This window comes from Phyllobates terribilis, unplaced genomic scaffold (genome assembly GCF_046119375.1).
Source record: "Phyllobates terribilis strain yellow unplaced genomic scaffold, ASM4611937v1 Scaffold_2__4_contigs__length_985480577, whole genome shotgun sequence".
NCBI classification, from domain to species: domain Eukaryota; kingdom Metazoa; phylum Chordata; class Amphibia; order Anura; family Dendrobatidae; genus Phyllobates; species Phyllobates terribilis.
In genome coordinates, this window is record NW_027362762.1 from 363343564 (window position 1) to 363364829 (window position 21266).

Here is a 21266-nt window from a genome sequence, read left to right on the forward strand (position 1 = left end):
TATTCAGCATGCCATAGCAAATTACGGAAGTCTTGAAAAATAAGGGTCAAATATTTAGTCTTTGCATGAACTGAATGTATTTGTCAATAAAAGCTTAAAAACTTATCAATTGCTCATAATTGTATTTTAATATACAATAGAAACATGTAATACAAAGATATAAAAATACAGACGCAACAAACTGAAAACCAAAATTTGTGTCATTCTTCAAACTTTTTGACACGAATGTAGGTCCGATATGTCTCTTTTTTTAAAAGGGCACAAGTCTGTTGAATAAATCGACTCTCACAAATATTAGCTAAAAATTCACACCCAAATGTTAAGCAGGAGTGAATCTTTTGAAATTTGAATTTGCCAATTGTATTTATTAAAAAAAATGGTAAATTGCTGGTACTCTAATTACCCTGAAAAGATGTGAATAACATTCCGAGGTCTCCTTTCAAGTTCTGTAATGCAAAGACAGCCTTAGAAATGTCAAATTGGCCTAAACAAATATGGATATGGGTAAACAGATGGTAACTATCAGGGTCATCCTGGACCTTGTCATGGCCCGAAGTCTTGGCCTAGCATGAAGATGCAGTGCACAGCGGTGGTAAGACGAGGCGAGGCGAATATTAGTTTTTTTTTGTATAGGAGAGAAGGTCAAGGAGTTGCCACGCCAAATCCAACGAACACTTAAGAAAATGCATCTCTGGAGGGTGCCGGTCCCACTGGTGAACACAGCTGGTAATTAGAAAAAAAAGGACTCACGATATGCATGCTTCACCCTGGTGTTTGAGGGAAGTGATTATACAGAGGGTGAACCTTCTGAATTAAACACTCTCATGAAGCAACTTGAAAAATTATCCTACCAGGAGCAACGCACCTGGTGGGATCATAATACGCTGAAAATGTACTTGGAGAGGAATATGACTCCTCGTGGTTTACGTGTTAAAAAATCATCCTACTTATATCTTTTCTGAGGATTTTTTCAACAAATGGAATGAGATTCTATCACAATGCTCCTTGAAACTCATGGAGCTCATAGTGTCCCAAGAAGAATCCATACTAATCAGCCTGCTGGCTGAAATTGACCAAATTAATGCTGGTCTTTCCAAATTTAAAAATTTGTCGGATTTTACCTTACTATCCACCAAGATGACTGAACATCTAAAATGTTTGGAAGACACTATAGTGAAAACTAAACAATCTAAATTCCATAGGGACACAATGGACTATAAAAATAATAAAGCCTACAATTGGCATACCAAATATGATAACAGTATACATACCAGATCCATCTATTATGAACCATCTATTACCAGGTCTCGGGTGAATACACCCCTTACCAATGATACAGCAGTGTTTTCTGTACTCAAACACAATGCGGTTTTGACATTATCTTCTTCACTTCAGAATGAGAGAGATTCGGCTGAATTTATAAAGGATAACAATATTAAAGTGACACCTACTAATGTTTCATATTACCCATTGCAATCCAGGGTACCTTCACTTGACCTCTTTCAGACACTTGTTGAAAGATATTTGAGGTTATTACATGGTCAACAATCATCTGTTTCCCAGTACAAAAATATTACCACCATTGAATCTAAAGCTATCCAAGAGCTTCAATCTAATAGTGATCTTACTATCCGTCAATTGGATAAGGGAGGTTGTATTACAATTCTGGATACTACATTATACATCAGATTGGTTGAAAACATTTTGCTTGACGATTCTACTTATTTAATTCTTTGTTCTGACCCAACCAATTCATATAAATGCATCTTGTCCCTATTAGTGGAAGAAGGTTGTAGATTGAGTATTCTTAATGATAAGCTGTCTTGTTGGCTCATACCAGATTACCCCATTTTACCCATTTTTCATGGGCTCCCAAAAATCCATAAGGGAATTTTTCCACCTCCCATTCGTCCCATAATTTTGGGCATAAATTCACTGAATGAAAATCTGAGCCAACAATTAGATGAACACCTCCAACCATTAGTACTTAGAATTCCAGGATTTCTAAAGGATACCACAGCAGTACTTAAGATTTTTGCTACATTTGTTTGGCAATCTATCTATTATTTTGTCACTTCTGATGTTATTAATTTATATTTATCCATCCCTCATCATTTGGCTATTATTTCTATTCAACATCATTTGGATAGATACAGCAAATATACACACCAATAAAACAATTTATAATTGTGGTTCTGAAATATTTATTATCCCACAATTATTTTATGTTTAATAAATCATATTATTTACAGAAGCTCAGTGCACCTATGGGTTCTAAATTTTCACCAACCCATACTTTACATGTCTTGGTGGGAAGAATTATGTATTTTTTCCGATCACATATTTTGGTTTGCTAGATATGTTGACGACTTATTATTAATTTGGCAGGGTGACCCTAACGAAGTTGTTAGTTTTGCAGCATATTTAAATTCTAATGTATTTAATTTGAAATTTACGGTCAGTAATCGCTGTCTTTCTACTCCCTTTTTTTACATAGTCCTGAGTGGCAATTTTAAAACACACAAAGTGGAATCTTCCCTATATAGAAAGCCAACTTCAGGGAATACTTTACTTTTATCATCCAGTTCCCATCCTCGTTCCACAATTGAAGCCATACCATATGGTGAATTAAATCGTGTACGTCGGATATGTTCATCTAACCAATCCTTTTTGAAAGAAAGCCAAGTTACTGCTAAAAGGCTCATAGCTAGAGGATACAACCGCACTGAAATTGATCGTGCGTTTAAGTTGGTATCCAACAAACCTAGATTACGAACTCACATACCTCGGTATCAAATAAAGATTCCCCAATTACGTTCACCACTCCTTACAGTCCACAATTTTAGGACATTAAAAATATTATTTCAAAATACTTACCAGTAATTAACCAGGACGACGTTCGTCGTCGACGTCAGGTTATTGCACGTGGGTGTAGATTTTTTTCCTAGAGGAGATTTAAACCTCAGTAATTCCTTGTCCCTGAGCCTTCTAAAACAACCTGCCAATACCAATCATTGGCTTACGATAAAAGGTTTCCACAAATGTGCTGGGTTTCGATGCAATGTCTGCATTTATGCACAGGACCAAACTCGGGTCATTTTTATTACACCCACTATACAATATAATATTTCTGCATTTATTAATTGTGACACCGACTTTGTTGTCTATTGTATCACATTTTAAACATGCAACATGTTATATGTCGGCTGTACGATTCGCAAATTGAAGAAGTGTATAGCAGAACATATTTACAATATATTTATAGTAAAAATCAAACATATTCAGGAGCAGTCAAGCATTTTGTATCAGTGCATAAAAGTGACCTTACATCATTTTCTTTTTTTGGATTAGAAAAAGTGTTTCCACCTGTACATGGTGGTAATAGACAGAAGCTTCTTACCACGCGTGAGGCATATTTGATCCTACGTTTGGATTCCAAATATCCAAAAGACATGAACTTTAAAAACAACTTATTTTATATATATTAGTTGATTTGGTATATGTTATGTTACATCAAATAATTGTAAATTCTTTGTGTTTTCTTGCTTCTCTGCTATGCACTTTTGGTATATTATAAATGGTAATCATGTCGTCATATATGGCTTGTATCACTTCCTTTGTATATATACCCCTCCCTATTTTGTTTCCTTATGTGCTATGAGTAAGGGCGGCAGTATCACGCCAGAAACGCGTTAGACAGTTTTAATGGATTTTAATCTTATGTAAATAAATTTGGATTTTATTTACCTGGATTGGGAGTGCCAATATTGATCCCTTCTTTTTCTACTTACCAGCTAATTCGTTTCTTTTGTTGTCTTTCAACTTTTTGCCCGCCCTTTATTGTTCAGCAAAATGGTGACCGGCCAGAAACCATATTGCTGAATTCTTGCCGATTTTATTACAAAAAATCAGCATTCTGGAAAATATGGATTTTTGTAAAATTTTAGTAGAATTTAACTCTACTAGAATAAATTTTCCCATCTCTCATGGTAACCATTCTTCACTTTTATATTGTCATATACTATCGGTATTGAATTTATTTTACTGTTTTATTTATTTATCTTCCTATTTAAATTGTTAAGCTGTGATGTCCTCTCACTGCCCATATTCTTTACATACTGTTTACTACATTCCCTGCTTGGTCTTTTATACAGTCTATGATAGTCCCTCCCGAATGGTTTTAACATGTGATTTATTAGCTGCAAGGTATTACTGAGAAACCCAGTCACACCTGAGGTCATGTGAGCCTTTTCTGGCTGATACAATCTTCTGCATTGTGTAAAATGGCAGCAGGCAATTTGAACAAGTCGTACAAAATGATTTGCAAATGGTGTCAGTTCGCTGGGTCCAATGAACTCTCAAAAATTCGACACAAATTCGATGTACATAAAATCAATTCGCTAACTATCTAAAACATACTAGCTGTTAACAGCAGCTGTAATATCTAAGAGGAGAATAAAAACTTCAGTTCTCATCAGTGCTCTGCTATCCTATTGTATTTAAAAAATAAGATAATCTTTCCAATTTAGTAGGAAGAAATATGTGCAATTCCAAAGACATTACTTCAATTTCTTTTTAGCTTTTCTTTTTATGGAGATGCAAGCAAGCTCCTTTTTTCTTTAATCCAACTGCTTAATTTATACAGAACTTTAGAAAAAAAAAGCATAAATTACAGCTAAAGACTTCTATTTCCTGTAATGTTAATTTTATGTTCTTGTGAATTCTGCATATGACTCTTTTTTTGTAATCTTTTCATCATTGTCCTGTGGTGAGACAAATACGTATTTTGAATGCAAAATAAACAAAAGATTAGTGCTTTTCCTAAACTTCTTAAAGTCAGAATAGAGGCAATAATATTGACTTTTATGAGATATTGGTGGCTTAATGTTGCTAAAATGTGTTATGCATTGTCAAGCTCCTCGCTTTATTTTTACACTTTAAGTAGTCATATCTGTAAATGGTTAAGAGTAATTTACATTGATTTAACATATATAAAATACTCTAACTATACAAGATCTTTTATGTGGAATAGTACTATCTGGAAATTATTTTAAAAAAGAATAAAATTTATCACAGTCAACTTCGTTAATATGGCAGACAGGTGATTTTATTTTCAGAGAAATTTGCAGTTAGCTGTGTTGTTACAGGCAGCCATTCTGATACATAGTTAGCTACATAGTACAGTTGATAACAGACAAATGTACGTGTAATCTAATCAGGGGATTGGAAAGGATAAGAATGAAGGGAAGAGGTACTGGTAAAAGTTTAGACATTTGCTTCCCCTATAGGGAAAAAAATAACATAATACATGAACCGATATGTCCTAAAAAAGCAAATTGTCCTTCCTGTTTGTTAGACTGGATCAATATTCAGACCAACAATCTTATACATTAGATTGTGCTCTTTTCTTATTAGAAATTATCTACGTTTTTTCAGAAGCCATCAACAATTACTGTGACCAGCTCTTCATGCTGGCTATTCAATAGATTAATAGATCTCATGGTTTCTGGTCTCAGAAGGGTTTTTGCCTCTGGAGACTTACCCTTTTTTCCAGATGAAAAGTATGCATTTGCCTTTTGAGGGAACTTTACATGGAGATTTTCACTATATATTTTGTAACGACCATTTAAATACCTGTCCGGGTTCTTTTACTGTTTAATCATGAATAAGATCATCCATGTCCCTTTTCAGTTTTGTGGCTCTTCTTTGCACCTTTTCTAACTTTAGCATCTGTGTCCAAAACTAAATGACATATTCCAGGTGAGGCCAAACCATTGTGTTGTAAAATTGTAATATTATGTCTCTGTCCCGTGAGCTGATTTCTCTTCTATTCATTACTATACCATGATGGCCTTAGAAGATGCTGACTGATATTGCATGCTGCTGTTTAGAGTGTGATCTACAAGTAAACCCAATTCTTTTGTAAAAGTGACTTCCTAGTTTTATTCCCCCTTAAACATAAGATTTGATTTTTAAAAAACATTTTTCTTATTTTTCTTATTTAATATTGTAGTCCCCTTAGGGTGTTTGAACCTGTGACCCTTGGATCACTTGTTCTGTATTCTGCAATACTACAATCCACACAGGATGGCTGGACTTCACAGGAGTACCAGTATGGCAATTATGGAATCCTTCAGCTGGTCCATGGTAGCTAATGTAACTCATCACTGCATCGTAGGGGACCAATGTGAGCTGATCGCTCCATTTAAATGCCAGCTTCTAAATGTTTAGACAAACATGAATGGAACACTTGAGCCCATCTCCGGTTTGAGCCATACCCTTTGTTATTAGGTAGTCAGAACCTTTGCATTATTACCAACAAGGAGGTTGCACATTTTCAGTGGGGGTATTCAAACTTGGCAGTGTTCCTGTGTCTGTACACCACTACCTACTCATTTGTGCCTACAGGTTTTATGTAGATCTATTTGTCTCCATGGTTACTGACTATGAACAATTCCTATATACAGATGTAGCATGCAATAACCTGTGCCCAAGTTTTTTGGATAGCAAAATACTTATTCAAAGTGAATGAGAACAGTCATGGAACTTAAATAGCATGCCATTGTGCTATTATGCATGTAGAAGTTACACCTCTAGGTTGTTCTAACATCCATACTTCCTTCCATCGAAGAGCTCATTCAAATGTCAGTGATTTTTCTCATACACAAAAAATGGTCTGCGGGTCATCAGTGTTCTGGATCCAATTTTTATCAGTGTTTGGTCACTGTTATCAGTTTTTACCATCAGAGTTTCATCAGTTTTTTTTCGTATGCAAAAAAATCCAACAAACCTATTAACCAGTCAACAAGACTGGTACCAAAATCGGTCATGTCTTGGTAATTTTGTGTAGATCACTTCCACTGATAGAACTTGTGTGAGAAAAACTGATGTCTGAATGAGCTCATACTCATGCTTTTTGCTAACATTATAATACAGTTATGATGGCAACTTCTTATGAGGTAGTCATATGTCTGTTAATATAACATAAATAACTTTTAACCAGAGAGGCAATGAATTCTCCAGTATTCCAGTGTCTTTGTTTGCATTTAATTATAATAAATAAATTGCGATTTAAGAATAAGAATAGTCAAGATCTAATTATCTGTCACACCTGATCAAACATAACTCAGACCTAATTCAGACTTGTCTAAAAATCCAATTGTGCTTGAAACAAAGGCAATTTCATTTTCCTTTTGTCAAAAAATGTTCAACGTTCTATTTCCTCATAGAACGAGATTAATGAGATGGAGCAGTGGCATTGTGCTGATACACATTTTCAAAACTGCTCTTACCTTCCTGTTTATAAAGATTTGATTGTATCAAACCATTAATGCATACTCATAACAGATTGACAACGAGAATATAGATCTTTATGATAATGAACTGATATGGATTCATAAAGAATGAAGAGGTTTACATCATCTGCAGTAAAAATAGTTATTTAGGCTGTGTGCCCACGTAGCGTTTTTCAAGCGTTTATGCTGCGGAATTTCCGCAGCGGAAACGCTTGTAAAACGCTAGGTAATCCGCACCCCATGGTCCCCAAGGTGATTCCGCATGTTCTATGCACATGCTGCGGATTTTTCCGCAGCGTTTATGCTGCGTACAAAAATCCGCAGCATGTCATTTAATTTTGCAGAAGTGCAGCGGAACTCCCGCCATTGACTTGCATTGAGACGCACAGAAACCGCGACTGTACATTTTCTGCTTCATTTCTGCATCGTGGGCACATAGCCTTATGGTTAAAGGGTTCATGCCTTTAGGCTATGTGCCCACGATGCAGAAATGAAGCAGAAAATTTCTGCAGCATTTCTGCATCTCCCTGGCAGAAAAAAACGCATGCAGATTGTGCATGCTTTTTTCCTGCAGAATACATGCGGATCCACATGCGGGTTCACATGCGTTTCCGCATGCAGATTGACAAGCACTTTCCAGGCGATAGCATCACTTGGAAAGTGCTTGACAACTAGGTCACACTGTATAAATCCATGCAAACAGCATGGATTTATACAGTGTGAACCGTAAAAATTAAAACAAATAAAGCTATACTCACCCCCGAGGCCCCGGCGTGGCTGCAGCGCTGCTTCCTGGCTCGTTCCCGGCTGCCGGCATATCGCGAGACAGAGCGGTGAAGGGCCTGCGGTCACATGACTGTGACGTCACCGAAGGTCCTTCAGCGCTGCTGGCATTCAGAGAGAAGACGCCGGACAGGTGAGTATAAACTTTATTTGTTATTTTATTCTTTTTTTACAGGTACAGTGGTACCCAGGTCTGGAAGAGAGTCTCCTCTCCTCCAGAACTGGGTACCATCTGCACATAGAGACGCATAGAAGCCGCTTGTAAAAATGTACAGTCGCGGTTTCTGTGCGTCTCAATGCAAGTCAATGGCGGGAGTTCCGCTGCACTTCCGCAAAATTAAATGACATGCTGCGGATTTTTGTACGCAGCATAAACGCTGCGGAAAAATCCGCAGCATGTGCATAGAACATGCGGAATCCCCTTGGGGACCATGGGGTGCGGATTACCTAGCATTTCACAAGCGTTTCCGCTGCGGAAATTCCGCAGCATAAACGCTTGAAAAACGCTACGTGGGCACACAGCCTTACACAACCTTTTATAGTTTATCTATAGAGATAAGACTTTGTTTACACCATGCTTCACAAGTTGGTACCACTGTATAAAATATACCTGTTCATGACCTATGATAGGCCAGATATTTGCTAATAAAGTCTCCTTTTGGCAGGTTTGGCACATTTGGGCAGTAAAGGTTCTTTCTAATAAGTAGATCTTGCCTGTTACATGCATTTAATCAAAATAATATTTTTACTTTCTAATTGTATTGTTGGCATTTACTTGACATTTATTGTGTTTAGGTATTTCTTTAGCTGCTAAGGAAAAATTGGATATCCCAGTACTTTTTGCCCCTGATACTATGAAACTCTACGAAGCTTTGGTGGTTGTGCACATGGTAAAAGCAAATGGAGGCAGCTGGGACCATGATGATATCGAAGATTTGAGTACAGAACTAAAAAGGTAAATTCTGAGAAAGTAAACATTTATATAAAACAAGCAAAAGCAATAGAAGTCTTTGCATGTAAGTTAAAGAAGATGGGAATAGATAAGTATTCACCTTAGATGTGCACACATTCTTACAGGCAGAGGAGGATTGATGCTATAATTCATCAGAAGTGGAAAATAGAGAAAAAACTTGCTTACAGCTAAGGATGCTTCTCCAGGGATTACATTGATTTGCAATGTTGTATCCGAAAGGAAGGGAAAGCACATGTCAAGCATGAAAATGTAGGTGTGCGCCTTAGAAAATGTGACATACTTATTATGTTCCAATTCCAATTATACTGAAAGTCTTTTTTTCAATGAAGTATGCACCAATGATTGTGTAAAGGTGAGAAATTACATGTGACTAATGGATATCTACCATAGGAACATCCCTTATGTCCTGTTCCAACACATTTTATGTGCATAGCACTGTATTACCATTGCAGTGGCTTGCAAAAGTATTCACCACTTTGGATTTTACCAATTTGGTACATTACAACCTGTGTTTAAATATTTTTGTGATCCAAATTAGGTGTGATGCATCAGCACTAAATAGTCTAAGTGGGTGAAGTGAAGCGAAAAAAATATATGCATACATTAAATTTTTGGGATTAAATAACTAGAAATTGGCATGTGCATATGTATTCACCCCTTTTGCTATGAAGCCCTTAAAATTTCTGGTGCAAGAAATTACCTTCATAAGTCACATGCTTAGTGAAAAGAAGCCCACCTGTGTGCATACTAAGTGTCACATGGTCTGTCAGTATATACACACCTTTTCTGAAAAGTCATAGAGGCTGCAACGAAGAGATACAACTAACCAAACAACACCATGAAGACCAAGGAGATCTCCAAACAAGTCAGGGACAAAGTTGTTGAGAAGTACAAGTCAGGGTTGGGTTATAAAAAAATATCCCAATCTCTGATGATCCCCCAGAGCACAATCAAATCCATTATCATCAAATAGAAAGAACATGGTACCATAACAAACCTGCCAAGAGAGGGCCACCCACCAAAACGCTCAGCAAAGACAAGGAGGGCATTAATCAGAGAGGCAGCACAGAGACCAAAGTTAACCCTGAGGGAGCTGCAGAGTTCCCAATCAGAGACTGGAGTATTTGTCCATACGACCACAATAAACAGTACACTCCATAGAGGTGGCCTTTATGGAAGAGTTGGCAGAAAAAAGTCTTTACTTACACACAAAATTTGTAAGGCTCATTTTGAGTTTGCCAAAACACATGTGGGAGATTACCCAAATGTATGGAGGAAGGTGCTGTCATCAGATAAGACCAAAATTGAAATTTTTGACAGCTAAGGTAAACGCTATGTCTGGCGCCAATCCAACACAGCTCATCACCCCAGGAACATCATACCCACAGTGAAACATGGATCTGGCAGCATCATGCTGTGGGGATGTTTTTCAGCAGCAGGGACAGGGAAAACCTGTTTCAGTCTGTCAGTGATTTGAGACTGGAATGGAGGTTCACCTTTCAACAAAACAATGATCCAAAGCATACTGCTAAAACAACACTTGAGAGGTTTAAGGGGAAATGTGTAAATGTTTTGGAGTGGCCTAGTCAAAGCCCAGAAGTTAATCAAATTGAGAATCTGTAGTCAGACTTGAAGATTGCTGTTCAGCAGATGAAAGCATTTTACTTGAAGGAGCTAGAGCAGCTTTGCCTTAAGGAATGGACAAAAATCCCAGTGGCAAGATGCAGAAAGCTCATAGAGACTTATCCAAATCGACTTGCAGCTGTAATTGCCACAAAATGAGGCTCTACAGAGTACTCACTTTAGAGAGGGTGATTAGTCATGCACATTGAAGTTTTCAGTTATTTTGTCCTATTTGCTGTTTGCTTCACAATAGAAAGAAAATCAAACGTTCACAATTGTAGACATGTCCTTTACATGAACTGATGCAAACCCTCAAAAAAAAGACAATAAAATTCCAGGTTGTAAGGTAGTAAAACACAAAAAATGCCAAGGTGGGTGAATACTTTCGCAAGCCACTGTATATGTTGACTATTAAACCAGGAGTCTTTTCATCACATTCTGATTTCTATTTGTTTAAAATGGTTAATAAGGGTATGTGCACACAATGACTCCCAGCCTGCGGCCCCGATGCTGCGGAGGAGCCTCAGGCAGATGTGTAAATGAGCTGCTGCTTTTTTTTTTTTTTTTTACATGTGGATTTTCCCCATAGTGGTTAGGTCTATGGGGAAAGCCTGCATGTGGACCCGCAGGAGAAATTGACATGCTGCAGTCTGGAAAGATGCGCCACAGGTCAGTTTCCGTGGGTGAGCTGCAGACGCATAGTGGACATGGGATTTCTACAAATAAGTCTGCAGCGTCAAACCCGCAGCGACTCCAGATCGTCTGCACACACCCTAAAAGTAAGGCATACATTTTAATGGTAGGTGCCATGTTTTAGTTTTGGATAACTTTAAACTCAGACAGAGCCAAAGTAATGTTGTTGATTAAAGAAATAATAATAATAGGTAATAGTCTTAAAGGGGTTGTCCACTCCACTGACAAACCTTTTTTAAATATTGTACTCCTCAATATAAAAAAAAAACTCGGATACTTCATGTTCCGGCACTAGATTATGTTAGCATCGGGTTTCCCTGGGATCACCTGACATTGTTATGCCACGGGAGCATTGCAGCCAATCAGCGGTCACTAATTGGCTACCATGCCCTGATTTGGAGTGATAGAAGTGATCAGCTGTGATTGGGGCATTTAGTGACTTACTGACTTTTGTCTGTTTTTGAGCAGAGCAGCTGACTCTAGGTTTGCTTATGTGAATAATTTAATCATTAATAATAATCTTTTTATTTATATAGCACAAACATATTCCGCAGCGCTTTACAATTCAGACAATATCGGCACTATCCCCATTGGGGCTCACAATTTACATTCTCTATCAGTATGTCTTTGGAGTGTGGGAGGAAACTGGAGAACCCAGAGGAAACCCACACAAACACGGGGAGAACATACAAACTCCTTCATTTTGACATTGAGTGAACACAGGAAAATTACAATCTACTATTATTTTAATAAGATTTGCAGAAGTTTATAATACATTTTTACTTTGTGGTTTACAAGATCAGTACAATGTCAAAGTCCTATATATTTAGAAACAAGAGAATATACAGACAATATTATATTAAGTTCTTTTTTTATTATTTTGTTTTAAACAGCATTTCAAAGACAGAAGATGGAGGTATTTTAGGTATACGATGGATTTATCCAATTCATGGAATTCCAGAAGCTCAGCCATCCAACTCAGTTCCAGGTATTTTCCTTAATACCTAAAGACAATGCATAAGAATCCCTTTATTTTCAGTTAGCACTATGAGGCTTTTTTTTGTCTTTTTCTGGATTACCAATAATTTGTTAATGATAATCGTTTAACTGAATATTCAATTGCATTTTTCTGTGTACTACATAGCAACAATTCGTGATTTCTAATTAATTTGATGGCTCAGAAACTAGTAATATGGTTGCATGTTGTGTGTCTGTGTGTGGTGTGTAAAAGTATAAAAGGTGAGAGCTTTTTTCAATTTTATTAGGCTTGATGTCTTGATTATTTTTTGAGGGAAGCAATCTCCTGCTGGTTTCACACTTTGCAATCACCTGCGAGCAATTTAATGATCTGTAAACATAGAAAAGTGAACAGAGCTCAAGATTAATGAGTTTCTTCAGAAGAGAGACATTTCTTTCGAAATAGTAAAACTAAGTTTATTAATAGAGAAAATGTTCCAGAGGAGAGTAAAATATTCAGCTATTCTGATGGTATGAAGCTAAATGTAATATTCCAACATTCTTCTAAATCACAGCTTGTACAGTATAAAGCAGTATAAAGTTAATTATTTCCTATAATTATTGTGGCTATGCCTGTAATTAGTGCTGAAATTGGAATTTGCTTTTATTTAAGAGAATATATATATATATATATATATATATTTATATATATATATAGTATATCAATATGGCCGAAAGTGTTGTCATCCTTGAAATTGTTCTAGAAAATGAAGTATTTTTGTCCCAATTTCACATTATTGCATTATGTCACATTATTACAATTACACTTTTCTTTATACACGTTTATTTCCCTTGTGTGTATGGGAACAACACAAAAAAAGGCAAAAGAGAAAAAAGGCAAAAAGAATATAATTTCACGCAAAACCCCCAAAATGGGTTGGACAAACTTGTTGGCACCCTCAACAATTTTGTCCGGCCAACTTTTGGGGTTTTGTGTGAAATTATGTCCAATTTGCCTTTTTTTCTCAGTTTTTTTTTGTGTTGTTCCAATACACATAAAGGAAATAAACATGTGTATAGCAAAACATATGTACTTGTAATAATTTTCTGGGAGAAATATTTCATTTTCTGGAACAATTTCAAGGGAGCCAACACTTTCGGCCATGACTATATATATAGTTAGGTCCAGAAATATTTGGAAAGTGACTCAAGTTTGGTTATTTTAGCTGTTTACTAAAATATATTCAACGTACAGTTTTATAATCAATAAGGGCTTAACCCCTTTACCTTCCAAGGTGGTTTACACGTTAATGACCAGGCCAATTTTTACAATTTTTACCACTGTCTCTTTATGAAGTAATTACTCTGGAACGCTTCAACGGATTTCCCTGATTGTGAGATTGTTTTTTCGTGACATATTGTACTTCATGAAAGTGGTAAAATTTCTTCAATATCACTTGCGATAATTTGTGAAAAAAAATGGAAATTTGGGGAAATATTGAAAATTTAGCAATTTCAAACTTTGAATTTTCATGTCCTTAAATCAAAGAGATATGTCACACAAAATAGTTAATAATTAACATTTCCCACATGTCAACTTTACATCAGCACAATTTTAGAACCAAAATTTTTTTTTGTTTGGGAGTTATAAGAGTTAATAGTTTGCCAGCGATTTCTCATTTTTATAACAAAATTTACAAAACCATTTTTTTAGGGACCACATCACATTTGAAGTGACTTTGAGGGGCCTTTATGACAGAAAATACCTAAAAATTACACCCAAAAACTGCACCCCTCAAGGTGCTCAAAACCACATTGAAGAAGTTTATTAACCCTTCAGGTGCTTCACAGGAATTTTTGAGCGTGGAAGAAAAAATGAACATTTAACTTTTTTCACAAAAATGTTATTTTAGACCCCAATTTTTTTTATTTTTGCAAGGGTATAAGGAAAAGATGGACCCCAGAATTTGTTGTGCAATTCCTCTTGAGCACGCTGATCCCCATTTGACTGAATGTAAAATTTGCTTGAATAATTAGCGGACACATGTTGCGTTTGGGGAGCACCTGATGTGCCTAAACAGTGGAAACCCCCCATAAGTGACCCCATTTTGGAAACTAGACCCCTCAGGGAACTTATATAGGTGTGTGGTGAGCACCTTGAACCCCCAGGTGCTTCACAGAAGTTTATAACATTGAGCAGTAAAAATAACATTTTCACATTTTTCCCACAAAAATGTTTTTCAGCCTCCAATTTTGCATTTTCATAAGGGTAACAGGAGAAATTGCACCATGTAATTTGTTGTGTAATTTCTCCTGAGTAAGCTGATATCCCATATGTGTGGGAAAACCACTGTTTTGGCGCACGGCAGGGTTCGGAAGGGAAGGAGCGCCATTTGACTTTTTTAATGTAAAATTTGCTTGAATAATTAACAGATGCAATTTTGAGTTTGGGGAGCCCCTGATGTGCCTAAACAGTGGAAATCCCCCACAAGTGACTCCATTTTGGAAACTGCACCCCTGAAATGAGGAGGCTTTTTAGAAAAATGGTTCCAATTCCTAAACGTTTACAAGATATTTTTGTTCAACCTCTTTAATTAAACCTGAAAGTCTACACTTCAATTGCATCTGAGTTGTTTCATTTTAAATCCAAAATAGTGGCCTGCAGAGCCCAAATCACAAAGATTTGGTCACTGTCCAAATATTTCTGGACCTAACTGTACATGTACAATACAGACCAAAAGTTTGGACACACCTTCTCATTTAAAGATTTTTCTGTATTTTCATGACTATGAAAATTGTACATTCACACTAAAGGCAACAAAACTATGAATTAACACATGTGGAATTATATACTTAACAAAAAAGTGTGAAACAACTGAAAAAATGTCTTATATTCTAGGTTCTTCAAAGTAGCCACCTTTTGCTTTGATGACTGCTTTGCACACTCTTGGCATTCTCTTGATGAGCTTCACCAGAAATGGTCTTCCAACAATCTTGAAGGAGTTCCTAGAGATGCTTAGCACTTGTTGGCCCTTTTGCCTTCACTCTGCGGTCCAGCTCACCCCAAACCATCTTGATTGGGTTCAGGTCTGGTGACTGTGGAGGCCAGGTCATCTGGCGTAGCACCCCATCACTCTCCTTCTTGGTCAAATAGCCCTTACACAGCCTGGAGGTGTGTTTCGGGTCATTGTCCTGTTGAAAAATAAATGATGGTCCAACTAAACGCAAACCGGATGGAATAGCATGCCGCTGCAAGATGCTGTGGAAGCCATGCTGGTTCAGTATGCCTTCAATTTTAAATAAATCCCCAACAGTGTCACCAGCAAAGCACCCCCACACCATCACACCTCCTCCTCCATGCTTCACGGTGGGAATCAGGCATGTAAAGTCCATCCGTTCACCTTATCTGCGTCGCACAAAGACACGGTGGTTGGAACCAAAGATCTCAAATTTGGACTCATCAGACCAAAGCACAGATTTCCACTGGTCTAATGTCCATTCCTTGTGTTCTTTAGCCCAAACAAGCCTCTTCTACTTGTTGCCTGTCCTTAGCAGTGGTTTCCTAGCAGCTATTTTACCATGAAGGCCTGCTGCACAAAGTCTCCTCTTAACAGTTGTTGAAGAGATGTGTCTGCTGCTAGAACTCTGTGTGGCATTGATCTGGTCTCTAATCTGAGCTGCTGTTAACCTGCGATTTCTGAGGCTCGTGACTCGGATAAACTTATCCTCAGAAGCAGAGGTGACTCTTGGTCTTCCTTTCCTGGGGCTGTCCTCATGTGAGACAGTTTCTTTGTAGCACTTGATGGTTTTTGCAACTGCACTTGGGGACACTTTCAAAGTTTTCCCAATTTTTCGCACTGACTGACCTTCATTTCTTAAAGTAATAATGGGCATTCATTTTTCTTTACTTAGCTGCCATTTTCTTGCCATAATACAAATTCTAACAGTCTATTCAGTAGGACTATCAGCTGTGTATCCACCAGACTTCTACACAACACAACTGATGGTCCCAACCCCATTTATAAGGCAAGAAATCCCACTTATTTAACCTGACAGGGCACACCTGCGAAGTGAAAACCATTTCCGGTGACTACCTCTTGAAGCTCATCAAGAGAATGGCAAGAGTGTGCAAAGCAGTCATCAAAGCAAAAGGTTGCTACTTTGAAGAACCTAGAATATAAGACATATTTTCAGTTGTTTCACACTTTTTTTAAGTGTATAATTCCACATGTGTTAATTCATAGTTTTGATGCCTTCAGAGTGAATGTACAATTTTCATAGTCATGAAAGTACAGAAAAATCTTTAAATGAGAAGGTGTGTCCAAACTTTTGGTCTGTACTGTATATATGTATACACTGACTATAGATATATGTGTGTATATATTATATATCAGAGATGAGCAAAAAGATTCAAACTACCATGGTCTGGTGTCCAGTTTGGTCCTCCGTTGCAGCCAGACGAGGGCAGTGTTCACTATTCTGGTGGCAACTCTCTGCTGCTTCTGCCGTTTATTGGGAAGCCTAGTAATTAGGTCTCAAACAATGCCATGATGTTGCAAGGGGCTAATAAACCACAACGGCACCCAGGATGCCGGGCAGAGGATTGCTATTTTAAAAAATGTCAATAGTTTATTTTTATCAATTAACAAAATGAATGAATGAACTCAGGGAGGTTGTTCCGAACATCTAGGAGAACTAACCACAGATCTTCTGTGATTGTAGGCTAGCACACATCCTTCTGCCTCTTCATGTAATCCCATACAGATTTGATGATGTTGAGATCGGGGCTTTGTGGGGGCCATATCATAACTCCCAGGACTCTTGTTCTTTTTACTCTGTTCTTAATGACAATGGCTGTATGTTTGGGATTGTTGTCCTCCTGCAGAATAAATTTTGAGACCATCAGAAAAAGTTCTGAAGTAGTTCTTCTTGGTATGATATTTTTTACATGACAATAAGCTGGCCTTTTAACAGGGGTGGGTAGATTTATTGTATCCACTGTAAGTATCATATATATATATACATATATATATATATATATACATATGTTATATATATACAGTATATATATATAATGAATTCCGTTTTCTTTCTAAAAAGCACACTGAATTCAAGCATGGTCCTGTATACTGCAATAGGATGCCATCTTTGTAACAAGTCAGTTCATTAAATTGTTTCATTCTTAATTATTTCACAATCAGTTGTGAGTGGTATTATTGAAAAGTGGAAACATTTATTAATCACAGAAACTCACGCTCAAAGTGGCAGACTTTGTAAAGTTACAGGGTGAGGTCACTGAGTACTGAGGAGCATAGTGCCTAAAAGCCCCCACACTCTGCTGACTCATTAAAGGGAATCTGTCAGCAGGTTTTTGCTGTATAATCTGACAACATCATGATGTAGGGACAGAGACCTTGATTCTAGTGATGTATCACTTAGTTTTCCGTGTACCTCAGTTGTGTTAGAATCACAGTTTTCCCTGCTTTTTCCCTGCTGCAGATCTACCAGAGCTCGAAATGTTGAGCACTTTGTAACTCTGCCCACATTTTTGATTGACAGCTTTCTGTGCACAATGTATATTGACAGAAAGCTGCTAATCAGTGGTTGAGGTGTGCTTGGACTAGGAGGCACACAGGCAGCTTGTCCTGTAGTGATAATCTCCTGCTGATAAAACACTGATTGTATTGAAACAAAAAATGCACAGCCTATCAAGTGGCACATTGCTAGAATCAAAGCCTCTGTCTCTACATCATGCTGCTCTCAGATTACATAGTAAAAACCTATTGACAGATTCCTTTTAAGTGAAGAGTTTCAAACCTCCTCTGACATTAACATCAGCGCAAAAACTGTGCATAAGGAACTTTCTGGCACAGGTTTCTATAGATGGGCAGCTGTGTGCAAGTCTTACATCACCAAGCGCAAGTATCAGATAGAGTGGTGTAAAGCATGTGCCACTGGACTATGCAGTAGTAAAAACATGATCTGTGGAGTGATGAATCACGTCTGGATTTGGTGAATGTTAGAGGAACGTTACCTGCCTGACTGCATTGTGCATTCTGTAGAGTTTGGTGGAGAAGAAATAATATTATGGGGTTGTTATTCATGGGTTGGTTTAGGCCCTTAGTACCTGCATAGTAACATAGTAGCGTAGGTCCATCAAGTTCAACCTTTCTTCCCCAATTGTACTCCCTACACTAACACTACACTAACTTACTGGAACTAGGCCTCACAAATTAATAACCATTTGTATTTGTATCATTACTGCACTATTACAATTACAAATAAACCAGTTTATAATTTTTAATTAGTTTTATTTTTGTATTACTGTTATGGTATTACTAAAATCCCTATACCAAAATCTGTTGATCCAGAAGAAGGCAAAAACCCCTGGATACATTCAGCCAATTTGCATCACGGGGAAAAATTCCTTCTTGACCCGAGAAAGGCGATCAGTCCTAGAACCCTGGATCAAAATTTCTACTATAGGTGTAACATTTTGTCTAATTTAACTGTAGCCCACAATGTTATGTGTATCGAGGAAATCATCCAGCCCTTTTTTGAACTCTGTTATAGTATCTGCCATTACAACCTCTTGTGGTAGGGAATTCCACAGTCTGACTGCTCTGACTGTAAAGAACCCTTTCCTGTTTAGGTGCCGAAATTGCCTTTCTTCCACCCGTAATGAGTGCACCCTGGTCTTTAGTATGGACTTTGGAAGGAATAAGTCATGGGCTAGACCTTTGTACTTACCACACATATATTTATACATGTAAATGAGATCTCCTCTGAGGCGTCGTTTTTCTAAGCTTAACAAGCTCAACTTTTTCACCCTCTCATCATAGGAGAGGCTTTCCATCCCTTGTAGTATTCTAGTTGCCCGCCTTTGAACTGACTCTAACTTCTGAATATCTTTTTTAAAATGTGGAGCCCAAAACTGGATTCCATATCCTAGATGTGGCCTCACCAGTGATTTATAAAGGGGTAACAGTACATTGGGATCACAGGATTTTATTTCTCTTTTTATACATCCTAAAATCTTGTTTACTTTTGCGGCAGCTGCTTGACATTGAGTACTGCTGCTCAGCTTACTCGTAACCAGAATACCCAAATCCTTCTCCTGTTCTGTAGTCCCGAGTATACTCCCATTTAATGTGTATGAAGCAATATGATTACTCTGTCCTTGGTGCTTTACTCTACATTTATCTACATTAAACCTCATCTGCCAAATGTTTGCCCATTCAGTCATCTTATCCAGATCATTCTGCAATATCGTAATGTTAAGATCAGATTTTATTACCCTATATAGTTTGGTATCGTCAGCAAAAACTGACACTTTACTCACAATCCCATCCCCCAGGTCATTAATAAAGAGGTTAAAGAGAATTGTGCCTAGCACAGATCCCTGCGACACCCCACTGCTGACTATGTCCCCTTTAGAGAATGTACCATTTATGACGACCCTTTGTTTCCTATCATTTAGCCAATTCCTTACCCATCTACATATAGTTCCTCCAAGTCACTGCTTCTGTAGCTTCAGTATAAGGCTGTTATGTGGTACAGTGTCAAATGCCTTCGCAAAGTCCAGATAAATTACATCAGCCGCATTAGCAACATCCAGATTTACACTTACCTCCTCATAAAAACCCAACATGTTGGTTAAACACGACCTATTCTTCACGAATCCGTGCTGATTATCATTTATTATATTATTCTCTATGATATAACTCTGCAGGTCATCCCTTATCATGCCCTCAAAAACTTTGCACACTACTGATGTCAGACTTACCGGACTGCAGTTACCTGGATCCACCTTCTTACCTTTCTTAAAAATCGGTACCACATTGGCTATCCTCCAATCCTGTGGCACTACCCCTGTTACAAGAGAGTCTAAGAATATGAGATACAGTGGTTTATCAATTACTGAGCTCAATTCCCTCAGTATCCCTGGATGAATACCATCTGGTCCAGGGGATTTGTCAATGTTTAATTTGTTCAGACGCACCTATGAGGTGAAATCTTAATACTTCAGCATAACAAGACATTTTGGGCAATTGCATGCTTATCTTTTTGTAGGAAGAGATTGTTGAAGGTCCTTGTCTGTAACAGCATGACTCTGCTGCAGTGCAGAAAGCAAAGTCCATAAAGGATTGGATTGGTGAGTTCAGTATGGGAGAACTTGATTGGCCCACACAGAGCCCTGATATCAACCCCATCACCTTTGGGATGAAATAGGATGGAGATTCTGAGCCAAGATTTCACTCCAACATCAATGTTTGAACTCACAGATGTTCTCCTGGATTAAAAGGCAAAACTTCCGACCGACAAACTCAAAAATCTTGTAGAAAATCTACCCAGAAGAGGGAAAGCTGTTATAGCTGCAACGAGGTGGTTACGAGGGGTCAGGTGGGACAACTTTATATTAAAGCCTATGGATTTCAAATAGGATGTTGACAAAATATATACCATATTTTTCGGACTATAAGACGCACCGGACCATAAGACGCACCTAGGTTTTAGAGGAGGAAAATAGAAAGAAAAATGTAAGCGAAAAATGTGGTCACGATGCACTGTTAAGGGGGAGCTGGTCTGCTGCTGACACTGGAATAGGGGTAATGTTCCCCAATTCTGATAATATCTCCCATCCTGGTAGATATGCCCCCCTTCCTATTATACGTGGCTCCCAGCACCATCCTGATATGCATGGCACCCCTCCATCTTGATATGCATAGCACCCCGCATCCTTATCCTGATATGCATGGCACCCCTCATCCCTATCCTGGTATGCATGGCACCCCTCATCCCTATCCTGGTATGCATGGCACCCCTCATCCCTATCCTGGTATGCATGACACCCCTCATCCCTATCCTGGTATGCATGGCACCCCTCATCCCTATCCTGGTATGCATGGCACCCCTCATCCCTATTCTGGTATGCATGGCAC

The 21266-nt window shown here is 37.9% G+C and overlaps 1 protein-coding gene across 2 annotated transcripts in view; it reads left to right on the forward strand.

The window, feature by feature from the left end:
* CFAP47 (cilia and flagella associated protein 47) overlaps positions 1-21266 on the forward strand; it is a 1117227-nt gene that overhangs the window by 800980 nt on the left and 294981 nt on the right. For both annotated transcript variants that reach the window (XM_073664712.1, XM_073664711.1), the window contains exons 59-60: positions 8874-9033; positions 12261-12355. In XM_073664712.1, the coding sequence (XP_073520813.1) occupies positions 8874-9033; positions 12261-12355 (255 nt within the window). The remainder of the gene's footprint in view (positions 1-8873; positions 9034-12260; positions 12356-21266) is intronic.